The sequence below is a fragment of the Brassica oleracea genome, chromosome C9 (genome assembly GCF_000695525.1).
Source record: "Brassica oleracea var. oleracea cultivar TO1000 chromosome C9, BOL, whole genome shotgun sequence".
NCBI lineage: Eukaryota > Viridiplantae > Streptophyta > Magnoliopsida > Brassicales > Brassicaceae > Brassica > Brassica oleracea.
In genome coordinates, this window is record NC_027756.1 from 50,371,519 (window position 1) to 50,395,668 (window position 24,150).

Genomic DNA, 24,150 nt, shown 5'->3' on the forward strand with positions numbered 1-24,150 from the left:
TGCTAATAACTGGAGAAATATGATAGCTTCTAATATGTGGGCCGATGCAGTAGGAAATGGAAGTCAACGGTGATGGTGAGACTTTTATAATTTATTTATTGATATTATGGTTTGGTGTGTTCACGTAGACACATAAATTTTATGGTACTTTGTGTTATGTTTGGTGTGTTCATGTTCTTAGTTTTCTTATGATAATAATCAGTCTTTGACTTTTGTGATTTGTTATTTTTTTGAAACACCATTCTTGTTATCAATGTGAGTTTGGTTTCTTCATCATTATTGAATCAAACGGTTGTTTTATCAAATAAGAAACTATAAAAATATAATGAATTACAGATCATGTGAGTTTAGTTGATTCACCATTATTGAGTTTGGTTTGGTGTGTTCACGTGAGTTTAGTTGCAATATGTGCATGTTTTTCTTATTACACAGATTTCAAAAATCTTACGAGAATAGATGATATTTTCAAAGTCTAGTTTTATGAGTAAAAACATAAGAAATTCACTTTCCAATAACAATAGAATTCAATAGAATGATAAAATCCATAATAACTAAACTTTATGAATAACAAATGATTTGAATGAAATTTAAAAGTCTTTAAACCAATAACAATGGATTATGATAAGATTTTTTAAATTCGTAAACCAATAACAATGGATTCTCAAAATTTTATAATTCCTTTAGAATTATTAAACTGATAACCCCCGCTAGTCACTTCAAATTTGATACTGTTCCGTTTGTTGTTTTCTATTGATTAAGTAAAAACAATTTTCTATCAATTATTGTAATGGTGAATTGATAGCTATATTCATAAAACAAATAAATAGTTGACGAATTGATATAAGATTTAGAAATAGAATGGCCGAATTGTAAATAAGAAAAGTTCTCGTCTAAACCAAAACGATGCGTTTTGCTGTGGATATTTTCTTCAACCAGCGCCTCCTCTAACATGGCTTCTCTCTGTATCTAGAGATAAAAGCTCCACATACGACTATACCGATATAACATAACCGAAGAACACCAATCAGATATGATTTTATCTCAGCTCCCAAGATTTCATCTCTCCATCTTAACGAAATCACCTTCCTCCTCTCTCTCTTCTCCCCATTTCAATCTCCTAAACCACCGGTCCAACCCACCGGTTTCACTAGCCAGAACCATTTTCTCCTTCGCGCCCAAATCAAATCTCGCCACCGTCGAGCCCATACCGCTCCCGGTCTCGGATTCATCCGATCTGGACGAAGCTCCCGTGGAGATTTCGCTCGACAAGCTTTTTATCCCGCCGGAGACGGATATCTCCGGGGACGACCCGTCGAGCCTGACGGCTAGGGTTCTGAAGGGCTCGAACATAGTGCTCAGCAAGTACGCGAGGGACGCGCAGGTGGCTCAGGCAGACTATGTGAAGAGCAGTGTGAGGACGGAGGACTGTCCGGCGGATGGGCTGCCGGAGTTTGCGCTGGTCGGGAGATCCAATGTTGGGAAATCTTCGCTGCTCAATTCGTTGGTGAGGAGGAAACGACTTGCCTTGACCTCTAAGAAACCTGGTATGATGAGCTCGTCATGATCATTCTGCTAGTTTGTGATTCTCATATAAATAGATTTGTGGATCAAAAAGTTTTCACCTTTGGCCTTTGTTTAGATTTTGATTTTGTGGGCTTCTTTGGAACCTGAGGTACTGCTTAGTTTAGATATTTTAAGAGGGAAAGTGGGCTTTTTTTCTGTTGAAATGTCATGTGAGCTAAATTGAGTTCAGTGGTTGAAGGACACAGTGATATACTCAGTTCGTAGTGTTCATAAAGAGATTGCGGAGAGTTGGTAAAGAAATTAGGAGAGGTCGGTTTTGTTTGTGTGTAGGATCGACATTGGTTCCTAGTACTTGTGAAGATAAGACTAATGTTTACTAGGGGAAGTGATAGTCATCTAGAGCTTCCCAGCTTGCCTTGAGTGGTTAAAAGATGTTATTTCAATGGTCAGAATTTCAAGATCAAGTAAAAGTTTTTTCTGAGTGAATATTGCCGTATACTCATTCCCTGCGAGAATTTATTTTCTTTTGCTCCAGAGTATCTAAAAATGAAGCTTTCTCTTGGTTCTTCAAATCTAAATATAAGCAGACTTTGGTTTTATCGTAACTCTTGGTGGCTTATTCTTCATGTAGGAAAGACGCAATGCATTAATCATTTCCGGATCAACGACAATTGGTACCTGGTAGATTTACCTGGCTACGGGTAAGTTTTAGTTTATATCACACTTTCGTTTTGTCAATCACAGTTACAGTTTCCGTCCTAGAAGTTTCGAAGACGTTAGCTATAGAAAATGAAGTTGATGCATTTGATATTGGCAGGTATGCATCAGCACCGCATGAACTCAAACAAGACTGGAACAAATTCACCAAAGACTATTTCCTCAACCGATCAACATTAGTCTCAGTGTTTTTGCTAGTTGATGCCAGCATTCCTCCAAAGCAAATCGATCTCGACTACGCTAGCTGGCTTGGTCAAAACCAGGTATAAAAAGAAAAGGATAAACCCATTAGTTGTTCAACATGATGAAAGATCTTCACTCATTTTGGCAATGCCTCTGTGGAATGATATTATTGTTATCTATAATAATCTCAGGTTCCAATGACTATGGTGTTCACGAAATGTGACAAGAGGAAGAAGAAGAAAAACGGAGGGAAGAGACCAGAGGAGAATATAAAGGAGTTCCAAGATTTGATCCAAGGATTCTTTGAGACAACGCCACCATGGATTATGACCAGCAGTGTGACTAATCAAGGTCGGGACGAGATATTGTTGCATATGGCTCAGCTAAGAAACTACTGGCTTAAACACTAAGAACCAGTTTATCTTTTGTAAGAAAGTAGACATATATAATAAAAACAACAACAACAAAAAGACAGTGTAGCAGTTCTTTTGCAAGTTTTTTATTGATGCAACGCTAATATTTTCTTTTCTTTTCTTTTTGTACTACGTAAAACTGCATTACTTATTTAATTATTAAAAACAATATAGTGTTTATATAAACTAATGTAGCACAGATTAACAACTTGCGGGGATAGCTCAGTTGGGAGAGCGTCAGACTGAAGATCTGAAGGTCGCGTGTTCGATCCACGCTCACCGCAAATAATTTTTTAAATTTCGTAACATTAAAACGGTGACGTTTAGCCCATATTAAAAGAAACTCACCTCTTCTAAACTTCTAGGCTTTTGGTTTTACCACAGTATTGTACAGCCCATATAACAAGAGCTCAACATCTCTAAACCCAACTCTTATCTATATATCTATACTATTAAATCAAAATCTCTAATAAGATTATGCTCTTAAATTTTGAGATATTTACAATGGTATGCTATTACCATTTAATTAAATAAAAATTGAATATTTCCTATATATGTAGTAAATAATACTTTCCATTTTTTATAATAATAATTTAAGAAAATGCCCAGACTATGAAACGTCTCACTTAAATGATTAGGGTTATCGCCAATATCCGCCTGGATGCTATCCGTATATTTGTATACTTGAAACCATGTTTGTCGCATCAAATCTTTTCCACACCGACGTGTCTCTTCAGCTCTTCCTTAGAGAAGACGCCTCCATGCATCAACACCTTTGATCTCTGTTTAGTGGCATTTGCTAACATAATTCGTTGGTATCAATAATGCTTAGTCTCTAGATTAGGAATTATTCTAACAATGGATGGTATTTATTGGATCAGGGAAGAAGTTTGAAGAATCTGGGGAGAGACACTCCGGTCAAGAAATTGTGCGGCCATATACCACCGGTTTGTCCATATGGCACAGTAGTTGTCTATGCTTGAAAAAGTCACCTTGTTGGACAAGCTGGTGCTTATGCTGTTGATAGAACCAGGTTTCATGTTGTTGCTAATGAGTTGAGGGTTTAATTATTTTTGGAAATTATTCGTTTAACCTCTGTAATAATTTATTTTAAGAGTCTTTGGCAGACTATTTTCTGGAGATTTATATGGTATTGAAACTATAACGTTGGTGAGTTCAGTACCGGCCCTGGGGTAAAGCTGGTAAAGTAGCAGCCTTAGGCGCCACAAAATATATAGATATTTAATGGAAATCATTTACGAAAAAATAAGTTGGTCTAGTGGCTTTTAGCGACTTCCTATCTCTGTCTCGCCCTGTGTTCGACTCCTTCATATCACATTTTATTAATATGTTTTGTGTATATGGACCAAGTTGGTTTTTTGTTTTAGGCACCAAGAAATGACGGGCCGGCCCTGGGTGAGTTAGTAGCCTAAGTTTGTACGTACCTATTTTCTACTGTATTTTTCACGTTGGTGGTGTTCTATAAAGTTAATCTTCAGGAGATTTGTGCCTAAGCATCCTAGAAAATTAATGAGAGAGTGAGGGAGCTTTCTTAAAACGTTCCACAAAAAATATGAATTAAAATATTTTTGCATTTATATTTAGATTATTGAAAATGAATCTAGACGAATCTATCCAAATAGACAATCATATTAGATCTTAAAAATACGAATTTAAATAGGTTTGGAGTTTAAAGGATTAATGAGACGAAACTAAATGAGACTGGTATATCGATTTTGATATTTTGAACATATCATTTAATCGTTTTTATTAAACTTTCACAAACAAAAATATTTTGCGCTTTAAAAGCACGGATCAAAATCTAGTCTATTCTATTAAGTCAAGATCATGAATAGTTGATAAATGTTTGGTCCACCTGTATCTATTTAAAATGATTATTTTATAACTGTATCTAATTTAATTAAATCACTAATCACGATCTATTTTTCATAAGCGACAACAGTTACGTTTCTTTGTCCAGTAACCACTTCCTTTATTGACAACCATTTTACATGTGATTTCTCATCATCATCACATATCACTAAACAGTTATTTAGCAATTTAGCAAAATTAAAATGGAGAACAGAAGAAACAATATAATTAATTTCCATTGACATGTTTGTGAAAAATCAATGTTTAGAAAACCAACTTCGGCGAACTTGCTTGACAAATCATCATCCTAAGAGCATCTCCAACAATGACATCAAATTTGGTGTTTAAATTACACCAAATTTGGTGTTTTGGTGTCATAATTTTTTTCATCTCTAACCATAGCACCAAATTTTACACCAAAGTAATATTATATATTACTTAATGTTTTCAGTTTTCAATTTAATTATGTGAAAATAAATTAAAAATACAAATAATACAATATATTAATTTTAGTTACAAATTTGATAGTAATTAAACTATATTATTAAATAAAAAAAATAAAATACGTATTTTGAAGATTTGGTGTGATGAATAGTGTTATACCAAATTTGGTGTAACACTATTCACACTACACCAAATTTGGTGAAATGGTGTCGATCTTGGTGTTTTGTTGGAGATGAAATGACACCAAATTTTTGGTGTCTTGTTGGAGATGGCCTAACACTGAAAACCATTACTGAGCGAAGGTCAGTGCTATTAATAGAAAGTGATGATGATCCCACCAGCACATACTATGTATACTAATTTATAATCATAGTAACTAATGAAATCTAAGTTTTGTAAACCCAGTTTAACGTATATACAATAATTTTGATTTTAGATACAAATATATTACTTTTCTCAAATATACACTTTATTTTTTACTAATAATACGGGCCAAACATAATTACTATCTATTCTATTAAATGTATAAACTCATATCATTCCAAAAATCATTGATATTATTCTTTAACAGAAATAGGAGTTCTGAGAATATTATTCCTTTTATCCTGTAAAATCTCCATTCTTAAAAAAAAACTAGATTCTGACCTGCACGGTTGCGCGAGATTATTTATATTTATATTTATATTTATAAATGAAAATTTTATAGTTTTTATTTTATAAATTTCGGTTTGCGTCCATATTGTATTTTTTAGTTTTCGGTTTGATTTGGGTTGGTTGTGAATTTTAGTTTTCGGTTCAAAAATATAGTAATTGTTTAGTTATTTATGAATTTGAGTTTGGTTTGGTTTGAGTTTTGTTATTTTGGTTTTTGGTTTGGTTTTTGCAATTATACTTTATTTCTAGTTGTGTGCGGGTTGTTTTTATTTCTAGCTAAATAGATGGCTATGTTTTCATTTTTATGTGTCTAACTATAGTTTTGTAGTAAATATTTTGAATATATTGCTTACATTTTGACTGTATTTATTGTAAATTTATATTGTCTTATTCATGTATTTTACTATACATTAGTATATAGTTGTTTATGTTTTTATATCTAATATATTTTGTTATGAGTTATCAATACATACTAATGTATGCTTGTCTAATTTTAGTACAAAAAATTCATAATCAGATACAATAAAGTAACACCCTTCAAATATAAACAAAGAAAAAATCAATTTCTATACCTTTCAAATATCTTCCTCAAGGCAAGGTATTCACACGCTGCCTCAGCTTCATCTAAAGACGAAGAAGCTTCCTTAAGGAATGTGCCCTGGCCTATGATCTTTGCTAAACTGAAGTTAAATAGTTTTTTCAATTCCAAGAAAATCAGAGTGAACAAGTTATCACTTTGGTAGAGAACTCTGGATTTACGTGTGGAGTAAATGAATTTGCTTGAACATTTGTCAATCAAGCTGCTGACGTAGGGAGACAAGAGCATGTGCTCCAGCGTTTGGTTTCCGTATTTTATTTTAGAAAGTGAAATCATGGTCAAGTTTCACAAATTCTTTTCAACAGGATTTTAGGCCATCTCTGGGTTCTCTTAGGCCACTATATGTTTCAGTTGGCTATCGCAAGTGATGGTTGTCAAGATAACATGCAAGTACAACTATTAGACAGGTAAATTTCTGCTCAAAATAGTCATCCCTTGATTAATATTGAAATAACAAAAGTACACCATCTACTATTTGTAGGCGGATATGAGATCAAGAGCATGTCTCGAAAATATGAACTTTCTCTTTTAAAAGATTGGAGACTCAGAATGGGTAACTTTTGTTGTTTCCTTCATTCTTATAAGTCTTGTATTACATTGAAAGCATTGTACAACAGAGTTTACATGCCCATTTTTCTTTTCCATTCTTCTTTCTTTTGTCTAGCTTACCGAACATTAGTCAAAAAGATAACTAAAGAAGGCTATGAAAATTTTTCCTTATTAAAGAGACCTCTGTAGTGTTTTTGTCCAATATTGTTCATTGGTTCACAGAGGAGCCCTTGCAAAGTTTCTCCTTTATTTATCTCACCGAATCTCGCCAAGTTTGACTATGTATGTCCTCACCAAGTTTTATTCGGTCCTTAGCTAGTTATGTTGCAGACTTTCAACTTGCAGTTTGCATTTGCCGGTATGTTCTTCAATTTAGATCATGGTGGTAAACATTAGCTGCACAACAGACAAAATCCAGTTAATTATAAGTTAACTAATTATAGCAAAGTTTGAGAAAGAATTTGACAATCCACCTGTATGTTGTATGCATATACTTCAAGGCACGAAGCCCTCATAAAGGTAAGACTTGTGACGTTCCCGTTTCAAATCCTCGTTAGCTTTGATGACATGATGCAAGTCTGATTCCATCTGCTCAAAGACAACATAAATGTCTTTAAACTCCTTCTTGAACGGTGAAAGCAAGATGTTTTTGATTTCAACTATATCCGAGTGCCTTAGGAGCCAGAGAAGCTTGACCTCACAGAGGATACAGAGTGTATCAGAGATATATTCAGAGACATCATTAATCTTCTTCATAGCGACTTTCTTCTCCTGTGCGTATCAACTGCTGCACAAAGAATTCCATAGCTTCCTTTCCCAATAACTTCAACAACCTAATAACGGTTAGCATCATCATATAGTTAAAAATTCCATCTCTTTCATGTTGTGTATGAATCACCAAAGTAAAGAAACATCATAAGTTAAACAAAAAGCAACTCAAATTCATCAAAAGGAAAATACTTTAAGAAACATGACTGAGAAAGATAGCCAGAGAGAAACAAAACGTTCTTTATCTTGTTCCATCGTTCTCAGCAACAATTAAGTAAAAAGGTGAGCACTTTCGACCAACCCAGAGAAGAATACAACTCTACCCTCTTCCTCGGATTCAAAAACCCTTCAATATAAACAATAGTCACCAAACAAAATAGCCATTCTTCCAATCACGAGAAAACCCATAAACCAAAACCCTAAAACCAGCAATCTTCAAAAAGAAGAAACATAGACGATAGAAAAAGTTGCATATGAGAGATGTTTGTTTAGCTCATATAATAAATAATGTAATTATATTTGATGAATATGTGGTAAAGTTCACTAAATTATGGGTTGGATTAGATAAATAGCAGTGTTTTATTTTAAGTAATCCAGTTATATTATTTAGTTACCGTAAGGTGCAATATATAAGGTAGCCTAGTAACAAATTTGAAAGAGTCCAAAATTTAAAATCAACTTTCTTAGGTAGATAAAAATAGTACTCTATTTTAATAGATTATATAGATAGATATTTTACCTAATATTATTCAATATCATAAACTCTAACAACCTCCTCTTATAAATATTGCAGCCTTCCCATAAATCGCCCATACCCTTTATTCGCTACAGAAACTAGACTTTAAGCATGAAACTCACTTTATCAACTAGGTTAAACCATACAAAACAGCATGCCGCGTACAAGTAATTAAAAGTCTTTCATATTTGGAAACAATTCACACCTCTTTTAGGAAAAACCTCATAGATCGTTCTTTCTGGTGCATATGTACGTCTCTTAACTTACTAATTCAGTTATTTCCTCTGATATCTCCTAACTACACCTAAATGGCAAACTCCTTGCAAAATGTTTTTTTCCTTATTAATTCGAAGGGAAAATAACTATCTAAATCGGTTTTTCTGATTATTCCTAACTAAATCTATATGTCAAACTACAATCTAAAATAACATTTCTACTTATTAATTTGAAGGGTAACAAAATACATGCATTATGGAAGAAGGCATTCTTTTATAATTTGGCGAAAAAATACATGTTGGTGTTTGGAGAAATATTGACAATTTCTCACTCAGTAATAACGGTGGTAACTACAATACAACGATCGATCAACAATATTTGGAAAAAGAATTAAATTTTCTCATTTTGGAAAACACCAATCTTTAAGTTTCAAAATTACATTATATCTAATCAAAACACATATTTTCTCTAATATTTTTTAGAAACAATCAACCAAAAATATACCGTCATTTTAAACGGCGGATCAAAAATCTGGTAAAATATTAAAAGCCTCGACGAAGATAAGACATATATTATGTATCCTTTGTCTGGAAAAAGGCACATCTTACCGGCCGATCAAACTAAACCGTTTCAGGTTTAGGATTTAATGATTCAAAAAAGGAAATTTTGATTAACCTAATTATTTCGTCACAGCTCTCGTTTAAAATTCATAAGTAGATGAAAAATCCCCAGACAAAAAAAGAGAGGCGCTCTCATCGATTACACGAACTGTGTCTCCTCTACCAGTTCTCTTCGACAAAATCGAATACCAAGAGGAGGAGAGATACGGTTTGAATTATATATATATTTCTAAAATTGAGCGAGAGATTAAAAAAAGATGGGAGGGATGAAGTGGCGCAACTGCTGCTGAACGAGAAATTAGGGTTCTTCTGGTTCTCTATCCGCGATAACCGGAGCCTCTCGCTCTAATCGTACTCAATTTGCTCTGATTTTCGAGCATTGGTTTCTAGGGTTCGATCGTCTTTTCGGAAAGCTACAAACTTTTGATTTCGCCAGTGAAGAAGGTAAAAGTTTTATTTTTGTTAAGTGGGCATATAATAGTTTTTTTTATTTGTTCATCTAAGTCTACTTTGTTGATCAATCGTTTTACTTTGTTGTGGCACATTGTTTCAGTTGTATTTGTTGGTAGGTTTTGTTTAATGCACATAGTGGATTGACTGATAGAGAGTTGGTTATGCTTAGGTGAGATTCATTGGAATGATTTGGTTTGGTATCTTTTATGTGTCTGCCTTTTTTATGTTTTAGTATGTAGTAAGCTCGGGACAAGTGTTTTCTGCACCTTGTTTGAGGCCATTCTCATTTCTGATTTGGGTACACTACCCTAATGCTTGTCCCAGGTTAAGAACTACTGTTCTGGATAATGGAAGAAGCAGCAGGAGGAGATGAAGGCTTAGAATTCAAGTGGGGGAAACAGAAAGGAATTGGTGGCAAAAAGAAAGACGTCCGCTTCTACGAGTCTTTCACCTTTGACGGTGATGAATACCGTCTTTACGACTGCGTCTTAGTCCCCGACCCCAACGAGCCGGACTCTGATGAACTCTTTGTTGGCAAGATCATTAAAATTTGGGAACACACTAATAAGCGTGCAAAGCACCCGAGGCAAGTCAAGCTTCTCTGGTTCTTTAAACCTTCTGAGATGCCGCCAGGTGTAGTTGAAGGACTCCCGGATTTGCTTGCAAACGAACTGTTTTTGGCTTCGGGTGAAGGTCCAGGCCTCGCTAGTGTCAACCCATTGGTAAACTGATTTGTCCTTACCTCTTCATTCTCCATATTAAGTGTTGACCATGATTTGGCTTTTATACTGTTGAATATTGTATTCTTTGCATTAGATAACTGGTTCTATGTACTCATTGTACTGATACCTGGTGCAATGAACTATTTAGTAAATTATCAATCTTCAAGAAATCGCTAGGCTGTGGTTAGGCAGGATTAATGTTTAGGCGGACGCGTAAACCGGTTTTTCTTAATGCCTAAACCGATTTTAAACAAAATTGATTTGAAAAAATGTTTTGTTCAGACCTGATTAACCGACTAAACCGAGTTTTAGAACACTGGTACTGATAACGATTATTCCACTAGGAAGCAATTTGTGGAAAGTGCTCTGTTCTGTGCATTTCAAAGGACGAAAGGAATCCACAACCAACAGATGAGGAAATCAAGTCAACAGACTTTGTATTTCGCCGAGCATTTGATGTTGGAAGCTGTAAAGTTTTGGATACGATAGATGATAAAGTCGCTGGAGTTGACGGTACCTTTTTGTTTCATCTCATTTTGCTTGCTTCTGTATTCTCTTCTGGTGATTAATAGCTATCTTGATTGTTTTTATTTACATCACGTGCAGTTAAATCTATCTTTAACAGAGCGGGTAGTACTAGTAAGAAAGAAGCAACTCCTCCTGTACTGAAAATTCAATTAGACGTAAATGGAAGTGCAGATAGTTTGACACCAAATGGTCTTTCAGCTTGTGGTTCGGTTCGGAGTACTGAAGATAACTCTAATGAATCTTCTGACTGTAGAGAAAGCAGTTCTGGTCGCAGAGAAGGGAAAGAAAAATTTGCAGATGAAAGTTCTAACAAGGATCCTAGTGTGCAGCAAAGCACTAGTGAACATGTCTCTAGTGAAGCTTCTGGCTCTAGGGGAGATCACTATGACGGCAACGCTCAAGAAAGTGAAGTTAGGAAACAGTTTACTAAACAAAAATCTATGCCTGCAGAAGAAAGAGATAGCAACAGTTGTGAAGCTTCTGGCTCTAAGAAACCATTGACTAAACAAAACTCTATGCCAGAGAGAAATAGCAAAGAGTCAAATGGATTGGATGAGAGGCCTCAAAAGAAACAGAAATCTGTTACAGTATCAAATGGACGCAGTACAAACATTTTGCAGCAGAGCGTTAGTTCTGATGGTAGAAGAGATACAGATGTTTTTAAGAGACCTAGAGAGAAAGTGACTGGAGGTGAAGACTCTACCGAGGAGCCCAGTTTCGTTAAGAAGAAACGAGATCTTGGGGTGTCAGTCTCTGAAGGAAAAGATGCAAAAACTGGAACTGAGAAAGGTTTATTCAAGAAACCAAGCTTTGATGGTAAGCTATTAAAACGCGCTGAGGACAAGATGGTGGAAATTGATTACAAAAGAAATTATCAAGTAACTGAAGTGACCCCAAAGCCAGATGCTGTAAGTTTGTATTTATTATGCGATTCATGCTATGATTACATTGGTTTCAGTCAGACTATGTGTTGAATGTAAAGCCTTTAGTTGCAAGGATATTGTTTGCAAGAAGTTGATTCTAAAAGTAGAAGTTTTGTTTTACAGTCTCACTTTGTATTCTGTAGAGTTGTAGTGATGTTCTGTCACTCTTCATATTACTTGTCAACACAGTTTATCTAATCGGTTTTTGTTTCCTTCTTATTGGTCTCAGGTAAACAGCAAATGGTTTCGACCTCTTGTAAGTGTTTCTCTCTTCCTTCCTTTTGCGCATTAGTTCTGTGATGTTAATAGGGTGGCCTGGTAGTTCATATCTATTGAACTTTTAAATGACTCACTCATACGCTAATCAGAAAGCATATGTTTTCTTGATCGTTTCTGTGCTCTGGAGACTCGATTGTTTCTTTGATAGCTGCACCTGTTTTTGCCTGGCCATTTCAGGCTCTTCTAGATAGTCGTCTGGAGGGGTATCAGAGTATGTCATATCAGAAATGACATATTGAGATTGAATCTGGGCTTAATTTAAAATTTTGTAAACGATGGACAGCCTTGGGAAGAAAGCATGAGGGAGGCAGAGAAGGAAGAGAAACTGGTTCTCCTTCAAAACTTGGATCCTACTTATACATCTGAGGAAGTACAGGTATTAGCTATTCTTCTAAAGAACTTATTTAGGAGTATCTTTCACGTATTTTGTATTTGATTAATCAATGTTACATTAAGCAGTGCAGTTGTTTGCTGGTTTACCTCATCTTAACCTCTCTTCTGTCTCCTTATTTATGAATTATATATTACAGGATATAGTCTATTCTGCTTTGAATGAGCAATGTACAGCGAGGATGATAGAGCGTACATCAGTCTCTTTTTCTCATATTGGTAAGCTTACCATTTTACTCGATATATGATTCTCACTTGCTAGAAATAGAATGAAGAACCATACTATGGCATCTCACATCGGTTGATGTACAGGTGAAGCTTTGGTCATTTTCAATTCAAGACAAGCTGCAGTAAGAGCGATAAGGAGACTTGATGAGGGATGCTTGTTGCTATCTAATGGGAGGTAAACCGTCCATGACATTCCGCTTTTTCTCTTAGCTCCTGATGATAAATGGTCTTCTATAATCGCATATTATAATGTATCATTACTCTCTTATTACCTCAGTGAACATGATCTTAACTTTAATACAAAACATACATATGAGTTTAGGAAAGAAACCATGTAGCTTCGGGTATCTTAAGAATCAACATCTCTGAGACATTATGTTGGTGATGCTGCACATAAAATTAGCCCTCTTAGAAACTGACATTATCTAGTTTTGTTTACTTCAAGCGTTTGTTTCTGTGCAATCTCATGTGCGTATCATGATCTTGATTTTCTATTTAACAGGCCCCTTGTTGCTGCGTTCGCAAAGATTAATCCTCCTGGGAAGCCGTTGTCATCGTTCTGCGGCCATATCAAACTACAGAAAACTCAAGTGCGACGAGAGACGGTACTCACTGTGTTCATTCCCCTTTGAGACACAAGTTGAAATTGCATCGTTCCTTTTTAACAAGTTTCATGTTCATTTGGTTCTTTAAATTTGTTTGCAGAGAGATTCAGTGTCTACATCGCGTGGTTCTCAGCCGAACACCCTTGAATTTGAAATGGGAATGGAGTGGCGGTTGCTCCGAGCCAGATCTGACCATGCCCTTGAAACTGTATCTAAGGTATTAGATTTGGTAGACATTTGTTGCACTATTTCGACTAAAAAAAGATCTTATAAACACTTAAGTCTATGGCCGTGGACCATGAACTTATATTGTAGAATAACTAATAAATCTTTTAAATCCTTGTAGCGGCAATTGGAGGAGAGAAAGACGCAGCGGATTAACTTCAAGCCTAAACTCCCTTAGCTTCATACAATGATCTTGTGTTTTCTCAAGACAGTGACTAGAGAATCTTACTAGGAAGAATGTGTCTTCTTGCCATCGAATCCACCAACTTCGATACGGTAAGCACCTTGGTTTCTTGATTTTTATCCAAATGAAAATCTGCGGGAAAAAGGATGATTAATGTCATCTTTTTGCTTCTTCTTCTTACTCCGTTGTGTGTAGGATACATGCTGATGCGGCTTCTTTTCTCAATCTGACTACCCCTTGGGTATAGTTTAAGGGAGTTACTTTGAGTTGTAAAATTCAGATTTTTGTGACTGGTAGGCTTTTCACAAATTCCATGTAAGATTACTCGTGATTAGTTAACTTATTTCATTTGACTAACTTTATTTTGCCGCATACACTTATATTTTTGCCAGAATATGGAAAATAGATAGCTTTTGTTGTGAAAAATAATTGTCTAATTGTAATTCAAAATTTTACTTTTAATAATCAAACTTGGTTCGAAATTGATTCATTGGTTCGCCGGTTTCACGTCTTTTTGCCGGTTTGATTTCTCTGGGTTTTATCATTGACTCAACCGGCTATGTTTCCGGTTCACGGTTGAATCCGATTTGACTTTCGGTCCAGTTTTAAAAATACCGTTTAAAACATTTTCATCGGTGACATACTGTTGAAAACATTTGCATTAATGATACTGTTTAAAATGATATGCAAACCTCAATATTTGTCATTGGCATGTGTTAACTTCTTAGTTCTTACTCCGGAATATTTATGGTAAGCTATTTATTGTACACTATTTTGAAGGCAAGTTAAAAGTACAATAAATTGAACCCTTGTCAGCCTTTATTTGACTAAAAATATTAGCAGAATATTGAATCAAATCTATATTTCAGTGCAAAGTAATATTAAAAGTAAAACGTTGATTTTTGGTGAAGAAAAGAAAGATATGCCTGTGGTGAAAAAGGTCATCACCGACAACACATCATATGAACGTACGTTCTCCACGACGTTCTTAATCCGTTGCCTGTTACATCTCTAGCATCAACCACAAAAGCCTAATCACTCTAATCAGCTGATCTATTTATTTATAACCGACCGTATAACTAAATATCAAATTAAAATAATAAGGAATTATCAGACACACATCTTGCATAACTCGCCTAGCAGTGTTTAAAAAGAGTTTAAAATGGGAGTATTATTGAATCTGCGTCCTAATAAAATAAAATATAACAAAAGGAATTTTTCGAAAGGCGTATTAAAGATTTTATTATTAAAAAGAAATTAAGGCTGTGAGACCAAACGCATCGTTTTAAAACCTGACATGGACGGGTATACGTGTCGTCATGTAATAGAAGAACAGAAGACGACAAGAAAAGAAGTGAATGATGGTTGTAGTAAAACTGTAAAAATTGCGTGTTAACTATGATTCACTGGTCAGGTTAAAGGTGACTCCGGTCCACGCGTCGTAAGCAGGAGTCTCCACGCAGTTGAAAGATCTCGACGGTCAATCGATGATGACGATGGTTGATCTTATTCCTAGCCGTTTCCTTGCAGGCCGGACCGTCAACGTCTTACATGTTTTCTATTTCCTTTTCTTTTCTTTTCATAGGTTACTATTTTCACATAGCATTATGTCATCACTCTATAAATGCTATGTGATATTCATATTTTCGATTTTTGTCTCATTCATTTACAAAAATTAGGAAACAGAATTACATGAAAATTCACTATTGCAATATGCATATAATGTTCTATCTATCATCAATAATTCGAACATAAGATGATATTTTGATGTAAGATGCTTATTAGCATAATTAACATAACTCTTGACGAATTTGGGGATCAATTCAACCTATAAGATGAGCAATTTTCTTACAAGGACTTTATTTGAACAAAATACGATGAATAAATAGAATATTGACTGTAAATGTATGATTTTGTCATCTATACGAAAATTAGGAAATTTGCAGTTTTAGTATTTTACACTTTATTATATAGATTTGGTATATACAAATTGACAGTGTAACGTAGGGGTGGGTGTTCGGTACTTTTTCGGATTCGGTTCGGGTTTTCAGGGTCTAAGTTTCGGTTCAGATCTTTGTGGGTTTGCTTCGGGTTCGGATAACCCATTAAAATTATTTTTAAAATTTTAAAATTCACTTTATACTTTAAATTTTTTAAAATCTATAAACAAAATATTATATTACATACAAATTTGAATAACATATGTCAAAATACCTAAACTTAACATATAATTTGATTTGGTTTGAATATTTTGATAGATAATTAATAGATATTTTAAATATTTTTGGTGTTTTGAGTATATTTTAGCTATTTTAGATATTTACTTTTGAATATTAGTATATATTTTCAAGTATTTTAGAAAATTTAAAAATATCTTATATATTTTGGATGTTTTTAATAGATATTAAATTTATAATATATTTATATAATGGGGTGTAAAATTTCGGATACACTCGGGTACCCGGAATACTTCGATCCGGGTTGAGTTCGGTTCTGGTTCTTTAGATACCAAAATTTTGAATCTGTTCGGATATTTAATTAATTTTGGTTCGGTTCGGTACTATTTTTTCGGATCGGGTTCGGATCAGTTACTCGGATTCAGATTTTTTGGTCAGCCCTAGTTTATCGCCTGATAATTCTGTAATATTAGTTATGTATGCAATTGCAGTCACTGTTTCTGTTTATCACCAAATAAAAATAAATGTATATTGTTACCTAGTCTGATTTTGGTAGGGTAGATGACTCATAATATAATATATATATATATATCAACGCGGACATGATCCTGAATTTTTGTTCACATCAATCCAAACTGATTCGATTTTTACTGGATGGGATTATATACCCCACCAGATCAAACCACAAAGTTGTAGCTCAACACCCTGATTTAAAGATCTTACATTTTCGTTACACGAATGAATAACATATATTTACACATTTTTAATGATATAACTAGGATAAGATCTGCATCTTTCGTATTGTGAGTTTATATGTATATATTATCGATAGTTTCTTTTATATATTTGATCATTTTATTTATATATATAATATTTTTTATTGTTATTATATAATTTATTTTCGATGGATCGGATCAATTTTTATTAAAAATAACAGAACAAAACTATAATTAATACATTATGGTTTGATCGGATTGGACATTAAACAAATTATAACATAAAAACTTTATTTTTTCCATCGAACACATTTCTTGAAAAAAGTGAACAGTATTGTTTTCACAGTTGAATTATTTTGACTTTTATTTTTCATATGGTTTTGAAAGCTTTCAAATCAACCATCGAATTGATACATGTCATTTTAATGTTTTAGTCGTATACTTAAAGAAAACTTACATTTTTGTAATCTAAAGTCGTTTAAAAAAAATCAAAATATAACATATAAGAAAAAATCTGACATATAATAAAAAAATAACATATAAGATGTCATCATTTTTGTATTTTAAAGTCGTTTTAAAAAAATATAACATATAAGGTTTCCTCATTTTTGTAATTTAAAGTCATTTAAAAAAATCAAAATATAACATATAAGAAAAAAATCTAATTTTTTATTATATGGTTAATGTGATTGTTTAATTTTTTTTAATAATATAAATTTAAACAAAAATGAAGAAAGATGCAAAAATTGTTATCAAATCTTTATTATTCATAATCATTAATTGTCTTATATATGTAAGTCATATTAGGTAATTCCGTAGCTTTTATTTAAGGAAAGAATACACACTTCCTATATTTTAGGTTAATATAATATTCTCTAGTGTTATATAATTATGGAATAAAGTAACACCATTAGATTAAATTATGCTTTATATTAGATGCTGTAGAATTTTTTGAAATGAAATTTAGAAGGTATTTAGAGTGCCATATAGGATTTGAGGTTTTTTTTAATTAATACAAAATTAAGATTATAATTTTTTAAATACTTCTCAATTAATATATAGGGGATATGTGTATGCTGATATTACTGAGAGATGTAAATTACATGTATGTAAATATGCCTTCTGAAGTTATGTCTAGAATTCTTTTTTTTTTTTAAGTTATGTCTAGAATAATTACTATTTGTTTTTTTTCTGGTCGTGTTTTCTCAATTAATATATAGGGGATATGTGTATGGTGATATTGCTGAGAGATGTAAATTACATGTATGTAAATATGCCTTCTGAAGTTATGTCTAGAATTCTTTTTTTTTTAAGTTATGTCTAGAATAATTACTATTTGTTCTTTCTCTGGTCGTGTTGTATTCTTGCCTACAGTTTAAATGGATTTCTAGAATTGGCTAGAACTTTCTAATAAATTGTTTTAACCATTACTACAAATATAAAAGTGTTGTTAGTAAATTCAGCATAAAACTAGAAACAAACAATACCCTTTTGTCTTATAATATTGTTTGTGATTATGTGGCGACAGCGTAATTAAAATGAAGAAAGCAAAATAATTATATGTTATGACAAAATGTATAAAGCAAAAGAAGAATACCGAAAGAAAAAGGACAAAAATTATAATTGCTCTGAAGGGATTCTTTTTACTTGTATTTAAAACCAACTGTAATTTCACCATTTCTTGTAGATTCTGACACCATAATAAATTAATAATAATTATATAATGTCGACATAACTGGGACTTTTAAGAGAGAGAGAAATAGAAATTACATTAAACGCAAACAAAAATAAACACGACCAGGCCTGGGATGATGAATCGGATATCCGGACAATTTTACGGTATCCGGATCCGAATCTTTATCCGACGGATCCATAATTTTACTATCCTTATCCGGATCCAAGGTTTTCGGATATCCGAATGTCGGATATCCTTCTAAAAATTGGAATATCCGGCGGATATCCGGATCCGGATTTGGATCCTTAAAATAAATAAAAAATAATATTAATATATATATAAAATATTGACAATATTTTTTTAAAAAAATATATAATGTCTTTAGTTATTTCTATGTATAATATTACAAAATTTACATAAAATTTATATATACTATTATAAAAATGAAAATATATTAAATAAAATTAATATTTATATATAGATATTACTATTTTTGAAATATTTATTAATAAAACTTACGGATCCGGATATCCGGACTTAAAAATTAAGATATCCGGATCCGACTTTGACGGATCTAACCTTTTACTATCCTGATCCGGATTCGGCCCCTCTGGATATCCAGACTTTTTAATATTTTCTTTGAATTAATTGATTTTATTGAATTACTATTTATAAAAAATTATTGAAAATTTAAAATTATAGAAAATAATATATTTATTATAGTGATTTAATATGTTTTCTTAGCATGCGTAAAATCACTAAAAATCTATCTTTATGAAAAAGAAAGTATAAAATATTACTATCCATAAAAAGAAAACGAACAAAAAGCATACATCATACCAATAAAAATATATAACTTTATATGTTAAAACATATGCTCTTCAAACAGGTCTATGAGAATTAATTAACTTGCACTATTTTAAAGATTAATGTATGCATATAAAAGTGACTTACAGGCTAAGTATGTAAGAGAATATTATTGAAGTTTTTGGAAGGGGATAAATATTTAGTTAAGGGAATTAACTTACACTTTCCCTATTTGTTAATTCTTAAAATGATTATTTCTTAGAAAGCTTTTAAAGTTACCTTAGTTTGAAAACTTTATTAATATTTTAATGATAATTTTAAAAAACTTATAGATATCCGTAGGTTAATCTTTCAACTACATTTTTATTTTTCAAATACGATAAAACATAAATGATCTAAATTTTTGTAAATCGTTAAATTATTTAAAAATAGTTTAACTAACTAAACGATCATAATAATTGTTAAATATGTAGAAATAATTAATAAATACTTAAGACATTATGTGAGAAAATATAAAGCTTAAAATAAATTTATTATTTACGTAAGCTCATATTAAAAAACATATTGAACACTTTACTAATCTCTTTCTTTTTCTTAAGCTCATATTAAAAAAACATATTGAACACTTTACTAATCTCTTTCTTTTTCTTACATGCAAAGAGTAGAAAAAAAAAAAGAACAGGCAACCCAAATAAAATAGGCTAAAAGTAAGACAGCCAAATCTGCCAAACCAAAGAATTTCGACAGAGGTGTGCTATCATTTTTATTCTGTCACCTCAGCCACTTTTTCCGCCGATTAAATATAAAAAAAAATACTACTATTTACATTAAATAAATATGATAAGAAAGGTAACTATTTTTTTGTCGCTAATTTCTCTTTATCAGCTACATACATAACTTGCATTTGTGTGAGAACTTAACTTAAAACGTGAGTTCAAGAGAGAGAGAGAATCTGAGAAGCTCACTGCTTCGCTGATTTTGAGGAAAGAGAAAGAGAGAAGAGTACCTCACAAGACTTTGCACAGATATTAGACGAAGACTCCGCATTGTTTTTCTTCTTCAGACACAACACATCCTTGTCAATAGAGTTGAAAGTCCTGATAAAAAAAACCCAGGTGCCTTTCTTCTCTAGATTGTTTGCAATAGAGTTCAAAGTTCTTTCCTTTCTGTGTGTTTTAATATAATCTGTTTGATTTATTCTTTGTTTGATGATCCTTTCCTTTGTTTTGAATGTTCCTTCTCATCTGGGTTCCCTTCTGTTTCATAAAGTTTGCTTCTTTGCTTATTGAAAAATCAAATCTTTTTTTTATGTTCAGAAAAAAAAGATCAAAGCTTTTTGCTTTTTTTCCGACATTGTAACCAAACTCTTGTCAAATTGAAACTGTCATTTATGGATTAGTCTAATTGTCCGATCATCATCTGGACCCAACACTTACCCTCTTGTTTTTTCCGACACAGATCAATCATGTCTCAACAACCAAACTCCAAGTCCCTCTCAGATTACGAAACAGCTTGGAGCCCAACATCTCCTTTGGAGTTCAGATTGTTTCTAGGGAACCCCTTTGGTGGGTCTTCTTCTCTGAGGTCAATCCCGAGAATGCATCAGAGAAGCTGGGATTCTGGAAAAGTAGGCTTGAGGATTGTTGATTCTCTCGATGATCACCACACTGATTCATCAAGGATTCTTCTTCCATCACCTGATAGTAAAAACATGATCTTTGGGTCCTTGATGCTGAACCCCTTTACCAAATCTCCTATGCTCAAGGATGATAAGCCTAATGCTGATGGCTCTTGCTCTGGTGCTGGGAACATCAGTGTCAACAACATTGATGCTTGTCAACAAGGATCGGTTAGTGAGCCTGTTGAAAGTGAAGCTGAGATCTCAGAGGAGGAGTACACTTTTGTTCATGAACCCAAAACCACTCATATTTACGGGAGTCAGGTTCTGGAGTCGGTAGAGGACGATGGGATGACGAAGAAAGATTGTTGTGAAGACGAGAAAGAGAGCATTTTTGTTATTGCTCCTCTTGACTTGACAACGATAGCTGATGTGTTACTACCTCCCAGTGACTTCTTGAGCTTCTGCTCCTTCTGCAGCAAGAAGTTGGGTATGGGGAAAGATATATACATGTACAGGTACTCTCTTCTCTTCCTCCTTTTTGTGCACTTAGACATTGAAAGTTAGGTTCTTTACAATACTTTGTTATCTAGAAATGCAAAATGCTCTTTATAGTGTAGCTAAATAGCAAAATGTCTTGTTTAATTTGGGTGTGTTGGTTTTGTTTTCAGAGGATACAAAGCGTTTTGCAGTAGCGATTGCCGTTCAGAGGTGATTCTTCTAGATGAGGAAAGGGAAGAGGAAGAAGAGGAAGAAGCTAAGTCTGACTCGTCTTCAGACAAGGAACTCTCCAAGAAGAAGAGCAACGGTGTGATCTTCACCGTTGGCTGAGGTCTAATGCACCCACCATTTCCATTATTGGTTTTGAGTCCATGAAAAAAGGAGGAAAGGTAGAAGATGCTTGAGCTGATCATCTGTTTAAAAAAAAAAAAGAGCTGCTGGTTTCTCTAAATCAAAGCGGCCATGGATGATCGCTTTTTTGTATATTGCTTGTGCTTCTGCTACTACCTGACAAAAACATTATATGGTCTCATCTTTCATGGTTTTGGTGGGTGTTTAATGTTTATTGTTATGGATATTTTATAAGTATATGGTTCTCTTATTCAGAGATGACAATCTTAAATTATATATATAAGAAGAGGGTAAAATAAGCCGGTTTTTGTGGCTTCGCCCCCACCCTTCAGTTATCTCTTGATTTTTTACCCAGAGACAAGTTCCAAAGGAGTCAGTGGTCAGTGTATTTAGCAAGTCACATGGAAAGATGAACTATACGAAGAAAGTTTCTCTGTTTTTTTGTGTATATTATATAATTATATCTCTGATTTGTTTGGAGTATATTCCTAGTTCCAAGAACACATGCATGAAAACTCAAGGCACGTCATGCAAATACACATGCATGTAAACAAGATCTTCAAAGTTGGGAAGACTAGTCCCCTTGGCTCTTTTAATACAACTTTTTATAACTGAGAGTGAGAGAGCTATCAAGATTCTGAACCTCTCCTATCAAATTTAACTACAGTTTCAAAAAAAAGAAGCAGTTTTTTATGAAGAAAAGCTGGAGTACAGGAGATGAGTATCACCAAAACCTCCAAGGATCTTTGTATGGGGGAACATAACTATCAGTAGGAGGAAGAAGCCTAAAGGACTCAACTGCTCTTTCTAACACCGGTCCCATCTGCATTTATACAAACACTCAAAAATCAGATATCTTCACACTTAAAAACAACAGAATAACAGAGAGAGTAGATGTTAGAGGTTTTGTACCATGTCCCATTGCTTGCCAAGGGTTGAGGCATTTAAGGTGTACAAGTACCCTGCAAAGTGTGAGCTTATATTAGCGTTAACAAACATTGCATATCAACTATATCTCGTGAAAGTTGTTTACCATCTCGTTCAGCTGTTGAAGAAATGTAGTGTCTGTACATCTTTGATGCTTCAGCCTGCCCAAATAACATAAACAGTCAAGGCAATAAGTCAAGACCCATTATGTCTTTACACAATAAGGATCAACTCAGAGATAGAGAGAGAGAGGGTTACGATTTTGGTTGGTGATTTGCGGACAAGGTACTCGTAGTACCAGTAAGGCTCCCCATCAATCTGCATACAGAAAACCATATGTGGGGCTCATGCGTTTTGTAGATTCATTTTTTTTTAACTTTGTTATGGAAGATGGTACTTACATCAGTAGAATGTGCATCAAGAACAGAGCTCTCTTCTAGACGCTGACTTGAAGTGACACGCTGCAGGAAATGATACACACAAACTCTATCAAACAATCTGAATAAAGTTTGAGAAAACTAAAAATTGTTATCGTCATGTAAGATGGGTTTACCAATGCTGATTTATCAGAAAGAACAGAGTCAGCAACGTCTTTGGCAGTCCATGTTTTCTTGTCTTTTGATGTTAGGAAGGTTGAGTTTGGGGGACCTATCTGGATCAAAGAAGCGTAAAAGACATCAGGGGAGAAAGACAAGAAAGAGAAGTAGTCTTCTGGTAAGTGGGGCAAACACCATAAAGTTACCGATACAGAAATCACTAGATTGTCGATAAGGTCAAGTCGTTCGGAAACAATCCGTAGACGCGCATCAGCTGGACCATTCGAAACAGATTCAGTCTCAAAACTTTATGCATATAACGTAACTAGAATGGTGGTTACACAGGAAAAGATATATGGAGAAAAGCATCAATAAATCAATGGAGTTAAAAGGAAAACACTTACGAGAGAGTGGCGCAGCTGAGGAGTAACGTTCAGGCTTTCTTGATTCAACCCTGCATAATATCAACGTTAAGTGAGTAATGATTTGAACTATTAGGAAGCACTTTCATCAAAAGATCCAGTCTTTCGTGAATGAGACATAGATAATACCATTTGAAGACAAGCTTCTCAGATGGAAGCTCGAGTGGGTAAGCATAAGAATAAGCATTGATATCATCCACCATGCAACCCATTTTCACTGCTTCTTCTGCAGCATGTGTGACTGCAAATAACAAAAACCCAAGGAACAATGTGAAAAAAAAAAAGAGAATTAATCATACAAGTAAAAAAAAAATGTGTGACACTGTAAGAGATACTCTATTGCTTCCATGAACCATTCTCTATTCTACTTGCAAACACTAATGACGCTTCATAAGCCAAAAAAATCTTAGCTAAAAGTTAAAAAAAAAAATATATCTACACAAGTTTGATAAAGACAGTAAAAGATAAAAAAGATAAAAAAAAAACTTTACTAGGAGAAGAAGACAGTGGTAAGAGCGTAGACAAGGAAGAAGAGAGGCCAATCAGCACTAAACCCCTACGAGAGAGCCCCTCTTCCGATGAAACCGAT

General features: G+C 33.7%; 4 protein-coding genes and 1 non-coding gene across 5 annotated transcripts in view; 4 read left to right on the forward strand and 1 right to left on the reverse strand.

Annotated features, from left to right (window-relative positions):
- The first annotated feature begins 935 nt into the window (after nucleotides 1-935).
- On the forward strand, nucleotides 936-2,935 carry LOC106313525 (GTP-binding protein At2g22870). The gene is made up of 4 exons (XM_013751349.1): nucleotides 936-1,544; nucleotides 2,156-2,225; nucleotides 2,342-2,504; nucleotides 2,616-2,935. Exons 1-4 carry the CDS (start codon nucleotides 1,031-1,033, stop codon nucleotides 2,832-2,834), a joined length of 966 nt encoding a protein of 321 aa, XP_013606803.1. The 5' UTR covers nucleotides 936-1,030; the 3' UTR covers nucleotides 2,835-2,935.
- A 113-nt stretch (nucleotides 2,936-3,048) lies between these two features.
- On the forward strand, nucleotides 3,049-3,121 carry TRNAF-GAA. The gene has a single exon. It is a non-coding gene; the product is annotated as a tRNA-Phe (tRNA).
- A 6,231-nt stretch (nucleotides 3,122-9,352) lies between these two features.
- LOC106313019 lies at nucleotides 9,353-14,188 on the forward strand. Its single transcript, XM_013750733.1, has 12 exons — nucleotides 9,353-9,738; nucleotides 10,072-10,469; nucleotides 10,814-10,982; nucleotides 11,076-11,905; nucleotides 12,150-12,176; nucleotides 12,483-12,575; nucleotides 12,730-12,808; nucleotides 12,902-12,992; nucleotides 13,320-13,422; nucleotides 13,523-13,639; nucleotides 13,769-13,923; nucleotides 14,027-14,188. The coding sequence occupies exons 2-11, from the start codon at nucleotides 10,095-10,097 to the stop codon at nucleotides 13,823-13,825; spliced, it is 1,941 nt and encodes a 646-aa protein (XP_013606187.1). The 5' UTR covers nucleotides 9,353-9,738; nucleotides 10,072-10,094; the 3' UTR covers nucleotides 13,826-13,923; nucleotides 14,027-14,188.
- Nucleotides 14,189-20,107: 5,919 nt separating this feature from the next.
- Nucleotides 20,108-21,996, forward strand: LOC106315884. Its single transcript, XM_013753718.1, has 3 exons — nucleotides 20,108-20,321; nucleotides 20,665-21,342; nucleotides 21,496-21,996. The coding sequence occupies exons 2-3, from the start codon at nucleotides 20,672-20,674 to the stop codon at nucleotides 21,653-21,655; spliced, it is 831 nt and encodes a 276-aa protein (XP_013609172.1). The 5' UTR covers nucleotides 20,108-20,321; nucleotides 20,665-20,671; the 3' UTR covers nucleotides 21,656-21,996.
- A 201-nt stretch (nucleotides 21,997-22,197) lies between these two features.
- Nucleotides 22,198-24,150, reverse strand: part of LOC106315566 (psbP domain-containing protein 5, chloroplastic) — a 2,676-nt gene continuing 723 nt past the window's right edge. Inside the window, exons 3-12 of the mRNA XM_013753332.1 lie at nucleotides 24,053-24,150; nucleotides 23,691-23,802; nucleotides 23,544-23,593; nucleotides 23,346-23,413; nucleotides 23,157-23,255; nucleotides 23,005-23,064; nucleotides 22,862-22,921; nucleotides 22,710-22,764; nucleotides 22,589-22,638; nucleotides 22,198-22,499 (exon numbers count right to left, since the gene is read on the reverse strand). Coding sequence (XP_013608786.1) covers nucleotides 22,401-22,499; nucleotides 22,589-22,638; nucleotides 22,710-22,764; nucleotides 22,862-22,921; nucleotides 23,005-23,064; nucleotides 23,157-23,255; nucleotides 23,346-23,413; nucleotides 23,544-23,593; nucleotides 23,691-23,802; nucleotides 24,053-24,150 — 751 coding nt within the window. The 3' untranslated portion in view covers nucleotides 22,198-22,400. The remainder of the gene's footprint in view (nucleotides 22,500-22,588; nucleotides 22,639-22,709; nucleotides 22,765-22,861; nucleotides 22,922-23,004; nucleotides 23,065-23,156; nucleotides 23,256-23,345; nucleotides 23,414-23,543; nucleotides 23,594-23,690; nucleotides 23,803-24,052) is intronic.